This window comes from Phycodurus eques, chromosome 2 (genome assembly GCF_024500275.1).
Source record: "Phycodurus eques isolate BA_2022a chromosome 2, UOR_Pequ_1.1, whole genome shotgun sequence".
In the NCBI taxonomy this organism is placed as follows: Eukaryota; Metazoa; Chordata; class Actinopteri; order Syngnathiformes; family Syngnathidae; genus Phycodurus; species Phycodurus eques.
The window spans coordinates 4,597,278-4,615,349 of NC_084526.1; the positions used below are offsets into that span (position 1 = coordinate 4,597,278).

At 41.7% G+C, this 18,072-nt stretch overlaps 1 protein-coding gene across 4 annotated transcripts in view; it reads right to left on the reverse strand.

Moving 5' to 3' along the window:
* The window catches only part of ppip5k1a (diphosphoinositol pentakisphosphate kinase 1a), a 150,246-nt gene that overhangs the window by 17,919 nt on the left and 114,255 nt on the right, over positions 1–18,072 (reverse strand). Inside the window, exons 25-27 of one of the 4 annotated variants that reach the window (XM_061664580.1) lie at positions 14,048–14,141; positions 12,907–13,032; positions 11,242–11,304 (exon numbers count right to left, since the gene is read on the reverse strand). In XM_061664580.1, coding sequence (XP_061520564.1) covers positions 11,242–11,304; positions 12,907–13,032; positions 14,048–14,141 — 283 coding nt within the window. The remainder of the gene's footprint in view (positions 1–11,241; positions 11,305–12,906; positions 13,033–14,047; positions 14,142–18,072) is intronic. The other 3 variants (XM_061664597.1, XM_061664589.1, XM_061664607.1) reach the window with 3 other exon arrangements.

The window sequence follows — 18,072 nt, forward strand, 5'->3', positions numbered from 1 at the left end:
ACAGTCTTTGTGATATAGTTTATTGGAATGTAGTTTTTCATCATGCGTATTCTACAACCGCATTTCCAATGAAGTTGGGACGTGTTAAACAAATAAAAACAGAATACAATGATTTTCAAATCATGTTCAACCTATATTTAATTGAATACACTACAAAGACAAGATATTTAATGTTCAAACGGATAAACTGTTGTTTTTTGCAAATAATCATTAACTTAGAATTTTATGACTGCAACACGTCCCAAAAAAGCTGGGACAGGTGGCAAAAAAGACTGAGAAAGTTGAGAAATGCTCATCAAACACCTGTTTGGAACATCCCACAGGTGAACAGGCTAATTGGGAACAGGTGGGTGCCATGATTGGGTATAAAAGGAGCTTCCCTGAATTGCTCATTCATTCACAAGCAAAGATGGGGCGAGGTTCACCTCTTTGTGAACAAATGCGTGAGAAAATTATCGAACAGTTTAAGGACAATGTTCCTCAACGTACAATTGCAAGGAATTTAGGGATTTTATCATCCACGGTCCATAATATCATCAAAAGGTTCAGAGAATCTGGAGAAATCACTGCATGTAAGCGACAAGGCCGAAAACCAACGTTGAATGCCCATGACCTTCGATCCCTCAGGCAGGACTGCATCAAAAACCGTAAAGGAACACTTCAGAAAACCAATGTCAGTAAATATAGTTCGGCGCTACATCCGTAAGTGCAACTTGAAACTCTACTATGCAAAGCAAAAGCCATTTATCGACAACACCCGGAAACGCCGCCGGCTTCTCTGGGCCCGAGCTCATCTAAGATGGATTGATGCAAAGTGGAAAAGTGTTCTATGGTCCGACGAGTCCACATTTCAAATTGTTTTTTGATGTCTTTTTCATGGACGCCCCTGCTTATTTCAGCAAGACAATGCCAAACCACATTCTGCACGTGCTACGACAGCGTAGCTTCATAGTAAAAGAACTTCATAGTAGCGGGTACTAGACTGGCCTGCCTGCAGTCCAGACCTGTCTCCCATTGAAAATGTGTGGTGCATTATGAAGCGTAAAATACTACAATGGAGACCCCGGACTGTTGAACAGCTAAAGCTGTACATCAAGCAAGAATGGGAAAGAATTCCACTTACTAAGCTTCAGCAATTAGTGTCCTCAGTTCCCAAACGTTTATAGAATGTTGTTAAAAGAAAGGGTGATGTAACACAGTTGTAAACATGACCCTGTGCCAGCTTTTTTGGAATGTGTGGCAGCCATAAAATTCTAAATTAATGATTATTTGGTAAAACCAATAAAGTTTATCAGTTTGAACATTAAATAACTTGTCTTTGTAGTGTATTCAATTAAATATAGGTCGAATATGATTTGGAAATCATTGTATTCTGTTTTTATTTATGTTTAACACAACGTAACTATTTCATTGGAATTGGGGTTGTAAATATAAGAATGCAAATAGCCAATTACAACACATTTGAATAGCGAAGTAGCTTCATTAAAATACGTCTTGGCAAGGCGAGTCAGCAAAATACACACAAAAAAAAAAGGAAAAGAAAAAGAAGAGCCACAAGATGATAGGTATTGGTATACTGTTGGCAAGCGGATAAGGACATGAGAAAAAAGATGCAATTTGTTAGATGTTTATTTGGAATTGATGGAAATATTTATCTGGGCTTCCAGTTTTCTACTATTAAACCTTGTGTTATACAGTATTTAGTATTTGTATCATTTAATTAAGCAAATACATGAGGGAAAATGAAAATAGTTATTTAAACAATTCATTTAATTTATATCAAGCTACAAAAAAGATGAATAGTCTTTGTATCTAATCAATTAGTAGAGGCAGATTATTTGCCTTCAATTTACCAGAGGCGGGGAAGGAGAGGTAGCTAATGTGCACCAAGCCAGCTTGCGGTATGCACCGCCACAGAGACAGGCAAGCATGCACAAACATCAAGGGGCAAAACAAGCGTCCACCACAGGCCAAGCACACTCAAGTCTAAACCGTGTGCAGTGGTTGGATAAGGTGTGAGAATGGGCATTTAGGGTGGGCAATGGGCTAACCATAAAGGTACTCTATGGGGTCCTGGCCAGAGATAAGCCAGTTTCGGAAGAGGCGGAGATGGTAGGAGCACTGGTGGAGATGGTGGGTGAGTGCACCGTCCAGAGAGAGGTGGGAGCTCAGACTGAGTTCTGTGGAGAAACGACTCAACAACTGGGCCACATGGTGCTCCTCCAATGGCTCTGGGGAAGAAGAGGGAAAGCGAGGATAGGCATAGCAGAAGAGAAGGGGGAACAGAACAAAAGACATGGAATGATAGATGATAAGCCTGAGAGATGAGATAAGAGAGAGAAGGAACGGAAGTAGATGAGGGGGAAATAAGTGAATGATGTTTATGAAGTCTGCCTATAAGGGGAAATCTTTATGTTGACATCCAGTCATTGAACTGACAAATGTCAGTTATTTTTAGCCATGGTCATGCTACAGAATCCTTTATTTTCACATTTCTAATTTGCCTTACAAAAAAAGATATTACATTACTCAAATTGTGTGAATATACAACTCTGACATGAGCAGCATATTTGTGAGACTCAGTGAGTTATAAAAAAGGTATAGCTCCTCAAACACATTTTGCTTTTTTGCCAAAGCGTTAGGGTACCAGTGATTCCAAAGAGTAACGCGCGTAATGAATGGAAATCAAACTTCTATTTGACATAGGAAAGTGTTACACACGTCTCTGTCTGCCTGCTCAGTACACTATGGCTACATAATAATACATCAAATGCATTCAGGCTAAATAGTGACTCAACTCGAAGACATAAACATTGATTTCCCTCCGTATATTGGCACGTTTTCCTCACCAGTCATCTTCTTTTTACTCCTGGTTTAATGGCATCCATCTATTACCTATATCACTTGTCCTCAATAGTGTCGTGGGCCACTTCAGCCAACTGACTTTGAGTGAGGGAAGACACTCTGTACTTTTCAACAGTCAACTGCAATAAACATATAGAAAAACAGCTATTTACACTAACAATCACAACTATGGCACGAGCATGCATGTTTTTGGTATGTGTGAGGAAGCCAAAGTACCTGGTGAAAAGCCACGCAAGCACGGGGAGAACATGCAAACTCTAGTTATGTTAACAAGTGAATTAAGGCATTTACTGTATGTAGGCGACAAGCAGTAATCTCCTGTCACGCGAAATGTTATCGCCACGTCACGTGAACTACCACATATCAACAAATCTGAAGTTGGGAACTCATTTTATCGTTTTTAAAAAAAAATTAATTTCAGTTCAATGGTTGATTATGAGGTAACCTATGGGGAAAAATTGTTCTTTACTTAATTATTTGAGATACCTCTGGTTTTGCGATATCCATCATTGAACATCCAACTTACAAGACAGTCAGAAGAAGTTCAAGACGCCATGCCAATAAAGGAAAGTGCAGTACAAAAATGTCAGCTTTATAACATTGGGTCTTGAAATCACAAAACTCTGACCACTAACTTGGCACTGACACGAGGCCGGTCACAACATGACACGCATCCTGGCTGGTCCACCATCCATCCATCCATTTTCCGTACCGCTTATCCTCACTAGGGTCATGGGTGTGCTGGAGCCTTTCCCAGCTATCTTCGGGGGAGAGGTGGGGTACACCCTGAACTGATCATCAGCCAATTGCAGGGCACATATATACAAACATCCATTCGCATTCACATTCAAACCTATGGCAATTTAGAGTCTTTAATTAACCTACCATGCATGTTTTTGGGATGTGGGAGGAAACCGGAGTACCTGGGGAAACCCCACACAGGCACGTGGAGAACATGCAACATCCACACAGGCGAGGCCGGATTTGAACCCAGTCCTCGGAACGGTGAGGCTGGTCTACCAATTATTCTATATCTTTTTCTTCTTTTCCTTTCGGCTTGTCCCGTGAGGGGTCACCACAGCGCGTCATCCTTTTCCATGTAAGCCTATCTCCTGCATCCTCCTCTTGAACACCAACTGCCATCATGTCTTCCCTCACGACATCCATCAACCTTCTCTTTGGTCTTCCTCTAGCTCTCTTGCCTGGCAGCTCCATCTTCATCATCCTTCTACCAATATACTCACTATTTCTCCTCTGGACGCGTCCAAACCATCGACGTCTGCTCTCTCTAGCTTTGTCTCCAAAACATCGAACCTTGGCTGTCCCTCTGATGAGCTCATTTCTAATTTTATCCAACCTGGTCACTCTGAGAGCGAACCTCAACAGCTTCATTTCCGCCACCTCCAACTCTGCTTCCTGTTGTCTCTTCAGTGTCACTGTCTCTAATCCGTACTTCATGGCTGGCCTCACCAGTGTTTTATAAATTCTGCCCTTCATCCTAGCAGAGACTCTTCTGCCACATAACACACCTGACACCTTCCTCCACCCGTTCCAACCTGCTTGGACCCGTTTCTTCACTTCCTGACCACACTCACCATTGCTCTGGACGGTTGACCCCAAGTATTTAAAGTCTTCCACCCTTGCTATCTCTTCTCCCTGTAGCCTCACTCTTCCCCCACCACCCCTCTCATTCATGCACATATATTCCTTTTTTACTTCGGCTAATCTTCATTCCTCTTCTTTCCAGTGCATGCCTCCATCTTTTTAACTGTTCCTCCAGCTGCTCCCTGCTTTCACTGCAGATCACAATGTCATCTGCAAACATCAAGGTCCACGAGGATTCCAGTCCAACCTCATCTGTCAGCCTATCCATCACCACTGCAAAAAGGAAGGGGCTCAGGGCTGATCCCTGATGCAGTCCCACCTCCACCTTAAATTCGTCTGTCACACCTACAGCACACCTCACCGCTGTTCTGCTGCCCTCGTACATGTCCAGTATTATTCTAACATACTTCTCTGCCACTCCAGACTTCCGCATACAGTACCAAAGTTCCTCTCTGAGAACTCTGTCATAGGCTTTCTCTAGATCTACAAAGACACAATGTAACCCCTTCTGACCTTCTCTGTACTTTTCCATCAACATCCTCAAGGCAAATAATGCCAGTGATACTCGTTCTAGGCATGAAACCATACTGTTGCTCGCAAATACTCACTTCTGTCCTGAGTCTAGCCTCCACTATTCTTTCCCATAACTTCATTTTGTGGCTCATCAACTTTATTCCTCTATAGTTCCCACAGCTCTGCACATCACCTTTGTTCTTAAAAATGGGCACCAGTACACTTTTCCTCCATTCCTCAGGCATTTTCTCACGCACTAGAATTCTATTGAACAAGCTGGTCAAAAACTCCACAGCCACCTCTCCTAGATGCTTCCATACCTCCACAGGAATGTCATCAGGACCAACTGCCTTTCTCTTTTTCATTCTCTTTAATGCCTTTCTAACTTCCCCCTTACTAATCATTGCCACTTCCTGGTCCACCACACTTGCCTCTTCTACTCTCCCTTCTCTCTCATTTTCCTCATTCATCAACTCCTCGAAGTATTCTTTCCTTCGAGCTAGCACACAGCTGGCACCAGTCAACATATTTCCATCTCTATCCTTAATCACCCTAACCTGCTGCACATCCTTCCCATCTCTAGCCCTCTGTCTGGCCAGCCTGAATAAATCATTTTCTCCTTCTTTAGTGTCCAACCTGCCATACATGTCATCATATGCCTCTTGTTTGGCCTTTGCCCTGTGTCACATCTCAATGTATTCACCTCGGTCCTCTCAGTGTTCCACTCCTTCTTAGCTAACTTTTTTCCTTGTATGATTCCTGTACTGTATGGTTCCACCACCAAGTCTCCTTCTCTCCTTACCTGCCAGAAGATACACCAAGTACTCTCCTGCCTGCCTCTCTGATCACCTTGACTGCAGTGATCCAGTCTTCTGGGAGCTTCTCCCCTCCACCGAGAGCCTGTCTCACCTCTTCCCGAAAAGTTACACAACACTCGTCCTGTCTCAGCTTCCACCACATGGTTCTCTTCTCTGCCTTTGTCTTCCTAATCTTCCTCCCCACCACCAGAGTCATCTTACACAACACCATTCTATGCTGTCTAGCCACACTCTCCCCTACCACTACCTTACAGTTGGTAACCTCCTTCAGATTATATCGTCTGCATAAAATGTAATCCACCTGCGTGCTTCTACCTCCGCTCTTGTAGGTCACCCTCTTCTGGAAAAAAGTGTTCACTACATCCATTTGCATCCTTGTTGCAAAGTCTACCACCATCTGTCCCTCCAAGTTCCTTTCTTGGATGCCGTACTTACCCATCACCCCTATTTCCTTCACCAACATGTCCATTACAATCTGCACCAATTACGACTCTCTCTCTGTCTGGGATGCTCAGAACTACTTCGTCTAGCTCCTTCCAGAGTTTCTCTTTCACCTCTCGGTCACATCCTACCTGTGGGGCATAGCCACTAATCACATTACACATAACACCCTCAATTTCAAGTTTCAGCCTCATCACTCGATCTGATACTCTTTTCACCGCCAAGACATTCTGAGCCAACTCTTCTAAAATAACCCCGACTCCATTTCTCTTCCCATCTACACCATGGTAAAATAATTTAAACCCTGCTCCTAAACTTCTAGCCTTACTGCCTTTCCACCTGGTCCCCTGGACACACAATATATAAACATTTTTTCAAATCATCATGTCAACCAACTCACGAGCTTTTCCTGTCATAGTCCCAGCATTCAAAGTCCCCACATTCACTTCTAGGCTCTGTGCTTTCCTCTTCTCTTTCTGCCGAAGAACCCGCTTTCCACCTCTTCTTCTTCTTCGACTTCGACCCACAGTAGCTGAATTTACAACGGCGCCCTGCAGGTTGACGGCGCCGGTGGCGGACGTGGTTAACCTGGGCCACGACCGATCCGGTATGGAATTCTTTGGATAAACGCTCATATTTGTTTGGCAACATTTTAAGCCGGATGCCCTTCCTGACGCAACCCTCTGCATTTATCCGGGCTTGGGACCGGCCTACAGTTTGCACTGACTTGTACCCCCTATAGGGCTGCATTTACCAATTATTCTCCATCCATGCATCCATCCATCTTCTGAGCCGCTTCTCCTCACTAGGGTCGCGGGCGTGCTGGAGCCTATCCCAGCTATCATCGGGCATGAGGCAGGTTACACCCTGAACTAGTTGCCAGCCAATTGCAGGGCACATATAAACAAACAACCATTTGCACTCACATTCACACCTACGGACAATTTAGAGCTGTCAATTAACCTACCATGTATATTTTTGGGATGTGGAAGGAAACCGGAGTGCCCAGAGAAAACCCACGCAGGCACGTGGAGAACACGCAAACTCCACACAGGTGGGGCCAGGGATTGAACCCCAGTCCTCAGAACTGTGAGGCAGACGCTTTAACCAGTCGCCCACCGTGCCGCCTATATATATATCACTGTAGTAGTCTCGCCACACTGTACTATTTGCATATCTGTTGTTGACCAGTACTGGTCAACAACAGATATGCAAAAACTGCCATAGTAGCATCTGCTCCATTTGCACACTGATTGAGGATTATTTGCAACATTTGCACAATAAACATTGTCCCAGATTATCGCGCTACTCGTGACTTTAAACTGCATACACTCCTTGAAGTCTCGGCACCCTCATTGCACCGGACTATTGCAATATTAGTCATTCGAACTGCTGTAAGTGCTAGAGGACTCTTTTGCACAATTGTCAAAAAATAAATAAATGAAAAAAACTAAAAAAAAATGTACCGGCATTACCAGACAACTAGCAACCATTTATTGCCCAGTGACTGTTTTTTTTTTTTTGTCAATGTCTTTACGTCTCAAAAGTGTTCTCTGTCAATTGACTGTCTGTTGTCGTACTAGAGTGGCTCCAACTACCGGAGACAAATTCCTTGTGTGTTTTTTGGACATACTGGGCAAATAAAGACGATTCTGATATATATATATATATATATATATATATCCATCCATCCATTTTCTGAGCCGCTTCTCCTCACTAGGGTCACGGGCGTGCTGGAACCTATCCCAGCTATCATCGGGCAGGAGGCGGGGTACACCCTGAACTGGTTGCCAGCCAATCGCAGGGCACATACAAACAAACAACCATTGCACCTACGGGCAATTTAGAGTCTTCAATTCATGCATGTTTTTGGGATGTGGGAGGAAACCGGAGTGCCCAGAGAAAACCCACGCAGGCACGGGGAGAACATGCAAACTCCACACAGCCGGGGCCGGGGATTGAACCCCGCTCATCAGAACTGTAAGGCTGACGCTCTAACCAGTCGTCCACCGTGCCGCCATATATATATATATATATATATATATATATATATATATATATATATACACATACACACACACACACACACACACACACATACACACAGGGTACAGAAAGTATTCAGACCCCTTTAAATGTTTCACTCTTTGTTATATTGCAGCCATTTGCTGAAATAAGTTCTTCATTTTCTTCCTCATTAATCTACACACAGCACCCCATATTCACGGAAAAAAACGGAATTGTTGAAATGTTTGCAGATTTATTAAAAAAGAAAAACTGAAATATCAAACAGCCATAAGTATTCAGACCCTTTGCTGTCACACTTATATTTAACTCGGGTGATGTCAATTTCTTCTGATCATTCTTGAGATAGTTCTACACCTTCATTGGAGTCCAGCTGTATTTGATTACACAGATTGGACTTTATTAGGAAAGCCACACCCTGTCTATATAAGAAATTTCAGCTCACAGTGCATGTCAGAGCAAATGAGAATCATGAGGTCAAAGGAACTGCCTGAAGAGCTCAGAGACAGAATTGTGGAAAGGCACAGATCTGGCAAAGGTTACCTAAAATATTCTGCTGCACTTAAGGTTCCCAAGAGCACAGTGGCCTCCATAATCCTTAAATGGAAGACGTTTGGGATGACCAGAACCCTTCCTAGAACTGGCCGACTGGCCAAACTGAGAAATCAGTGGAGAAGAGCCTTGGTGAGAGTGGTAAAGAAGAACCCAAAGATCACTGCATGGGGTTTTCCGGATACTCCAATTTCTTCCCACATCCCAAAAACATGCATGATAGGTTAACTGAAAACTCTAAATTTCCTGTAGGTGTGAATGTGAGTGCAAATGGTTCTTTGTTTATATGTTCCCTGCGATTGGCTGGCCACCAGTTCAGGCAGCACCCCGCCTCCTGCCCGCAGTTAGCTGGGATAGGCTCCAGTATACCCGCGACCCTAGTGAGGATAAGCGGTGTAGAAAATGGATGGATGGATGAAATTATTTTTCATGGTTTTCAAATTTATTTTTTATATAATCTATTCAAAGGTAGAATTTGCTTATGTTTAAGTTAAGCAGTGGTTATGTTTCAATTTAAATATGTATTTTTGTTCAATTATATTACATTCTTATTTTTAAAGATACTTCATGTAACCCACTGGTTAAAAATAAATGGGTCAGTTTTTCTAATACCTCCTGTTGCTGATTATTGTTAAGACTTTACACCAACCTGATCGGTTTGATTGGTGTCGGCCGATAATTAGCATTTTATGCCGATCAGCCGATCTTTCTCTCTTGACCAAACTTTGGATCGTCCAAATAGCTGGGACAGTGAGAAAGTTTGAGTAAGCATCCCATTAACAGTATTTGTTAAAGTAATTGGATTGCAATAAAGTAATTTCATTACAGTAAGTTAGCACCCATTATTTCTGTCGTATTGTAATGTTGATTGGACCTAAACTTATGTCAGTGGCCAATCCTTGAATGCCCCGGAGAGGTCACTGATGTTTAACTTTTGTCTAAAATAGAATACTTGAAGATACTCAGTATACAGTACACAAGTATATACAATAAATGAACAAGTCATGTAAAGAGACACATTACTCCATCTTGTGATCGGATTGGTTAGCAGTTTTTAAAACTTGCTGATTGGCCCCAAAAATCCTGATCATCTAACGCCTATTAATAAGTCATCTTGGTTAAGCGATATTGTGAGGGGGCCATGATCAGAGATCAATAATTATTGATATTTACAATTAGAAATCTGAGGTAATAACTTAGTCTACCAAAAAGTAATCAATGTGTTTTTTAAACTTGATCAGTGAGCGGCCCCAAAAATCCTGATCGTGTAAAGCCTAATTACTGTTCTCTTCATCAAGCCTTTTCTAACATTCCATACATAAAATAAATTAAATATGTTTGATTATTGCTGATATTGTATCGGACCGATATTGGACAAAATTCAAGACTGCAATATCGGTATGTGATCGGAAGTGAAAAAAAATGGATCGAGACATCACGAGTTGAATGCCCCCAAGACTTTGAGCAACATTTAAAAAAATAAATAAAAAAAAAAGCCTCTAAAGTTTCATTAAACTTTGTATTCTGAAGTGCCGTCATGTGAAACAGAGGTTCCAGTGTATTATCCATCCATCCATCCATTTTCTTTACCACTTATCCTCAGGGTTGCGGGCGTGCTGGAGGCTATATTCGGGCGAGTTACACCCTGAACTGGTCGCCAACCAATTTATTTTAAACAAAATCGATGCAGTTTGACTGGAATGCAAAGACTTTAAACAAAACACATTCTCTTTGTAGTTGGCTGTACACATGCTTTTCTGAGAATGGAAGTGTAAAATCACAAGTTGATCGCAGTGACAGTGAATGACTGGAGCATCACAACATACTGTCCAACTATACACCTTTCATGGAAGGAGTAGTCGACTGAGGCTAGATTTCAGACAAAACCAGTGACTTGACATAAAAGTAATGTAGCGCAACTGAGCTTGAAAACAACACAGAAGTTGCTCATATTTTGCCATAAGATATTGTTAAATATATTGCTTAATAGACGTCTGTCCATCGATTGTGTACATTGATAAAGTCATTTTACCAGTCAGGGAATTGTTGCATCGCTCAAAATGGCAATTGTATATTTTACAGCAGTGAATGTTTTTCTGCATATGGAATGTAGCCAGTTCAAGAATATTGAATAAATACAGTACAATATGAAACAACATGTCCATGTGTAAAAAAATTATAATCATCTTGAACAATGAATTATGAATTAGTGGGAACCCTGGTTAGAAAGAGAATGTCAATGTTAGAAAAGTGAGAACAACAAAATGAGAAAGATTGTCAATAATCTGGAAAAATACAAAAATAAAATGTTGGAGGGCCATGTGGGAAAAAAAAAGCCGAAGTAAAATAAAAAACAAAAGTTTGAAGACATGCAAGACAAAGGTAGGCGAGGTGATAGTATACTTGAAAGAAGCAGACGTACCATTAGTCGGATGCTTTGCAAACGACACAGAAAATCGCTTTACTGCTGGCATAGACAACAATTCTGAGGAAACAAAAATTCACTAATGTTACTAGGATCCACAGTAAGTTGTTGATCAAATATTATCATACGCTGTTCTCTAGTAAAAACACTAATATGGAAAAATACTTTTAGATTAAGAATTTAATTTGGGTCTACTATCCTTCCTTCATATTTGCATCCTGCTTCATTACTCAATTATTAACTTTAACAACTATGATCACTCAGTTCAAAGTATGGGGATGAAAATATGATTACATTTAGTGGCCCTTCACTACTTTTATTGGATTTAGCATGGGGGGAAAAAATAAAAACTGACTGGACCGAGACAAAAATGTGCCCATTAATTCTCAAAATGAGACGCAACAAGATGGATGTCAAAGATGAACAAAAAGAGAGCTATAAGGATGGCAGCAGTGAAGAGAAGAACATTTATATGATACAACACTGAAAGCTACAAGAACATATGATAGACTTCAATGTCAGCTATGCAACCATGGAAGCACAGAGGTGTTCAAACGCATCAACGAGCCTTTAGTTTTATCAGTCTATACATTAAGAAATCGCACTGATTAAAAAAATAAATGGCAAGTATTTTTACCTGTTGTGCTAAAATACAGAAAATCATATTATGATGACGCCAATATACAGTAAATGTATGATTTCTCTCTATAGAGAAAAACACAAACATTGTTTTCATTGCAAGTAGTTTCGATTGCACTTATCTGAATATGGCCTGATTCTCAAGTTTAAGTGCCAGTATTACTGAACACTAAACAGACATGTAGAAAGTCAATGCAGCCAGGATCGAGGAGAGAAATAAAAACGATATATTGTGATTTTGAGAGTATGAGCCAGGTAATGAACAAAAATGATGAAAATGTTTTTCCTCCATACATGCAGGCCCACAAAGCCATACCAGATTTTATGACCATATAAAATACTACTGATTGATCACTATTTGATAGTGGGGAGAAACCAAGAGCACTACACTACTACAACTAGTATTTACTAGGTGTAAACCAGCCAAATATGATTTTAGAAAATTAAACAGTCACTGCAAAAGTAGTGTTGCAGTTAAAACACAACGTACCAAAAGCCACAATGTACTTCTGGGAGAAATAAACCAGATTACTGCTATCCGAAGTACAATAACGATTTTAGGCTTCACCTGAAAAATAAATTAGAGGACGCAGTTGTTGAAATAGCCACACGTTGTTCTACATATCCTGAGAGTTTTGAACAGGGCCTGAAATAGCATGTATATGAACTACTGAAATGAAACATGCTAATCAAACTGGTGTGGAGAAAGAATGATGGGGGAAAACACATTTGTGTGACTAAAATGGATATGGAGTTTAATATGCAGTGACTAAAACAGAACTGTCAACATTTAATTATTGATGTATGGGCACGAACAATACTCATTCTTAACGTACCATATTTTCTTTCAGCTGAAGAATTTCAAGATTGCAAGAACTGTAATCTTTTTTAAATTAAACATGTATATCTATATACATGGCCACATTCTCCACAGGGCCTCATTCTGAATGTTGTATTTAATTGTCAAATGAAAGTGGGTATTTTCACTTGTTTCTTCTGCTGTGCAGTGTCTCAAACACATACCGTCTTTGTAGGACAGACTGCTGGTGGAGAATTTTTTGCGGTGTGCGCGTGCGTAGTCCTGCAGGTTAGGGGCACTAGAGGACCCACCTAGGACAGTGGTGCTGAACAGCCCGGCATACTGAGAGCCTGCGAGGGGGGCGGGGGGTTAGTCACCACTACACATAACATGCTGTTACTCAAATTACTAATCAAAGAGCGACAGAAAGAGAGAAAAGACACAGAAAGAACTAAAGAAAAAGATAACCATGCAGACAGAACCAGAGAATCCCACGCAACCCGAACTAATGTGTCCCTCCATCTCTGTGCTTCTTGCACAAGGCTGAGACAACCACCGTTGAATGTTCTCGTAACAATACACTGTCTTCAAAATGAGGAATCTAGGAGACTTCCAGTTACAGGGTCTTCCTGCAGGACTGCTGAAAATGAGTGTATATCTGAGGATTTGCAAAGGGTTGTTGACTGATACCAGAATTGTTTGTCCAATAGTTTGTCTGGCATCACCACAAGCTCCCCGCCAACCCAAAATGTACAGCCGAGCGCAAACTGTGATTTCAATTTTGAAAGCCTTCAACGATAAAGTGACTTCTCATAAGGAGTAAGATGAAAAGCTCTAAGGCAGCATAAAACAATTCGAGAGCTTCAGGGGAGGTGCAGCAACTAGAAACATTAGATATGCATTTTTAAACTGTGATAGACGCTAATATAAAAACTACAATTGTGCAGGCGGCACAGTGATTAATTATTTTGGCGTTAGACCCACTGTCATATGTTGAAAAATGTAATTATTTTAGTATGGGTATTTGGCTCAGAACGTTTGGGAAGCAGGGAGGCCACAGCCATTTTAATTTGTCTGAGGGGAGGGCTCACACCTCTTCTAGGCATAGTGTGACTGAAGGCAGTGTAATAATTGTGGCCCAATTTATTTGCTGATTCAGAACTACTGTTTTGTTCTGTTATCTCAAGCAAAGATTTCCAAAGAAATTTCCAAAAGAAATCTTTGCTTGTTGTATTTCCATACAACAACAGACAACAACCAAAATATAAGTGATAAACTAGTGGCAATTCCTCTTTTGCAGCACTATGGCACATAATCGTCATCGTCATCTAAATGCATGCATCTTAAAAGTTTTGTTATACTTACCTAACCCACTTTGTTTAATGTCAGGAGACTGACGAGAGCAAAACGAGAAGAGGCGATAACTCCCCACTTTCGAGGATGAAGTCTCTGACAGAACCTGGAGGGAGGGAAATTCATTTTAAGATGAAGGAAATTCAATATAACACTGCAATTGTCAATGACAGCTTCAAATTTGAGCAGAGGAGGCAAAAAAAAAAAACCAAAAAAAAACAGTAGGGATTATATTGATTGACATCTGGCTTGCAAAAAATGTGTTACCATGTCAAGTGAAATTAACTTGGAGGTGGTGATTCTCATCCCAGCTGCTTCACACTCGACTGTGAACTGCTCCAGTGAGAGTAGGAGATCACGGCTTAATGAAGCCAACAGAACCACATCATCTACAAAAAGCAGAGATGCAATACTGAAGCAACCAAACCGGACCCCCTCTATGCCTCGGCTGCGCCTTGAAATTCTGTCCATAAAAGTTATGAACAGAATCGATGACAAAGGGCAGCCAACCCTCACCGGGAATGAGTCCGACTTACTGCCAGATATGCGGACCAAACTCTGACACCGGTCATATAGGGACCGAACAGGGGGTTCGGTACCCCATACTCCCAAAGCACCCCCCACAGGACTCCCTGAGGGACACGGTCAAACGCCTTCTCCAAGTCCACAAAACACATGTAGACTGGTTGGGCGAACTCCCATGCACCCTCGAGGACCCTGCCGAGGGTGTAGAGCTGGTCCATTGTTCCACGGCCAGGACGAAAACCACACTGCTCCTCCTGGATCTGAGATTCGAGATTCTGGTTGCGCTTACTGACCTCGAACCGATTTTATGTGGTACACGCGCTCAAAAATCTGTCGAAATGTTTTAGTATGACTTTGGTAAGTTACGAAGCCGGACTTTCGGAGCATTACGGCTACCGTAGTGAGGAGCCTCCCGGAGTAATACTTACTGTGCTTCAACATAATATTATGGTGTGTGTATAAGAGACTTATCTGACTGTTTTGTTTCGCTTAATACGCTTTATAATCCGGTGCGCCTTTGTATGAAAACAGATCCGTTCATTGATAGTGCGCTTTATAATCCGGTGCGCCTTGTAGTCCGAAAAATACGGTAAATAAACTTTAATTAAAAAACACAAATGTTGCTCAGCAAAAAATATTTCCTGTCAAAATTATGAAACATTTTAAAGATAAGCATTCTTCACAAAAACCTGATAAAGAAAAAAGAAATTGCTCTTCAGAAAATGTTATAATAATTTATTTGGATTTATAGTGGGTACGCAACGTATTCAGAGCCCCTTAAATTTTGCACTCTGTTATATTGCAGCCATTTGCTAAAATCAGTTATCATTTTTTTCGTCATTAATGTACACACAGCACCCCATATTGACGAAAAAAAAAAAGAATTGATTTATTACAAAAGAAAAACTGAAATATCCATAAGTATTCAGACCCTTTGCTCAGCATTTAGTAGAAGCACCCTTTTGAGTCGGCTTGTCCCTTTAGGGGTCGACACAGCGCGTCATCCTTTTCCATGTAAGCCTATCTCCTGCATCCTCCTCTCGAACACCAACTGCCTTCATGTCTTCCCTCACGACATCCATCAAACTTCTCTTTGGTCTTCCTCTAGCTCTCTTGCCGAGCAGCTCCATCCTCATCATCCTTCTACCAATATACTCACTATTTCTCCTCTGGACGTGTCCAAACCATCGATGTCTGCTCTCTCTAGCTTTGTCTCCAAAACATTGAACCTTGGCTGTCCTTCTGATGAGCTCATTTCTAATTTTATCCAACCTGGTCACTCTGAGAGCGAACCTCAACATCTTCATTTCCGCCACCTCCAGCTCTGCTTCCTATTGTCTCTTCAGTACCACTGTCTCTAATCCGTACATCATGGCTGATCACCACTGTTTTATAAACTTTACCCTTCATCCTAGCAGAGACTCTTCTGTCTGAACCTTAAGTGCAGCAGAATCTTGTTTATAACCTTGGCCAGATCTGTACCTTGCCACAATTTTGTCTCTGACCTCTTCTGGCAGTTCCCTTGACCTTATGATTCTCATTTTCTCTGACATGCACTGTGAGCTGTAAGATCTTATATGGACATGTGTGTGGCTTTCCTAAGCAAGTCCAATCAGTATAATCAAACACTGCTGGACTCCAATGAAGGTGTAGAACCATCTCAAGGATGATCAGAAGAAATGGACAGCATGCAAATTAAATATATGAGTGTAACAGCAAAGGGTCTGAATACTTATGGCTGTGTGAGATTTCAGTAAAAAAAAATTTTTATAAATCTGCAAAAATTTCAACAATTCCATTGTTTCCTGTCAATATGGATGGCTGTGTGTACATTAATGAGGGAAAAAAAGAACAAATGATTTTAGCAAATAGCTGTAATATAACAAAGAGTGAAAATTTTAAGGAGATCTGAATACTTTCACTATATTGCCAAAAGCATTCGCTCACTTGCCAAAAGCATTCGCTCACCTGCCTTGACTCTCATATTTAAGTGATATCCCATTCTTAATCCATAGGGTTTAATATGACATCGGTCCACCCTCTGCTGCATCTTAAACTGGAAAGACTTTTAATAAGGTATAGGAGTGACTTAATGGGAATTTATGACCATTTTTCCAGGAGCATATTTGTAAGGTTACACACTGATGTTGGACGAGAAAGCCTGGCTCTAAGTCTCCACTCCAATTCATCCAAAATAACTCTATTCTCTGCTCTAATTCATCCAATAGTGTTCTATAGGGTTGAGGTGAGAATTGCGCAGGCGAGTCAAGTTCATCCACCTCAAACTCTCTCATCCATGTTTTTATGAACCTTGATTTGTGCACTCATGCACAGTCACATCGGAACAGGAAAGGTCCATCTCCAAAGTGTTCCCACAAAGTTGGAAAGGTCCAGAATATTAGCCCCTGAGCTTAAGTGAACGGATCTTTGAATGGTTCAGTATACCAAGAGATTTTAAACATGCTGATTAATCACACAATGTATTTCGACCGCACACGCTCCTTTACTTTAGCCGTGGATGGATATTTGAAAGGCGGCGCAGGTTGCTATTAGGCCAGTGTTCAGGTCAACGCTTATGTCAGTGCAAAGATGAGTGAGAAAACCAACTGGTGTGCTCAGTGGAAAAATCTGTTTCAAAGTCACCCTGATGGAACTTGAGGGGGGGGGGGGGGGGGGGGAAGGCAATTTGCATATATTGCAGCACTGAATTTTTTTGATGAGATGTTTCATCCCACATAACACAAATGCCACATCACATATATTACAGTGTTCTCAGCCACCACATAAAAATTTAAACACTCAAATGGGTGTATGTGTGACAGTCCAAAGCTGGGAACCGGTTTCCTTATCTTAGATCCAATACTTAATCTTTTATTCCCACTGGCTTAAAACCACAAATAATCCTAGGATGGAAAAAGTAATACTAAGAGGCACAGTCTATCTCCCTTTTGGTCCCCGGGGCCACTCCCCCTCTCTGCTGTGCATAAAAGGCTGGAGCCCCGTTTGTCCTCGGACTCGCTCGCTCGTTCACCTTGCTGACGAACCTGGCATTTAGCCAGGGAACCCACCACAAGGTGGGTAGACCCACTCAACGGAACGCAGATGGCAGAAGGTGGCAGGGCTGCCAGGCCCTGCTGCATAACAGCCAAATCCCCCCCCCCACCCAAGACCCACCGCCCCCCAGAGATGCGTGTATGTGGCGCATTAAAAGCAGTAGGGATGAGTGTGTGTGATATATTAAAATCCTGGGGGCAGGCAGGGCACCCGGACCGGGAAACAGCACTGACGAGCTGAAACCTGGTCCAACACCCGTACCCGCCCGACCCCATACCAGTCCCCCAGGAGCCCGTGGATATGTATGTGTGCCCAGAAGTGACTAGTGAGAAAAACATTTACAGTGAATGGTGTGAGTGTGTGTTAGGTGAGTGATTAAGAGGCATGGCTGATGTGACGTCATTGTGACGTCGCCAATTTGGTTCCCTCCTTCATGGCTTTGAACCATTGTATATACT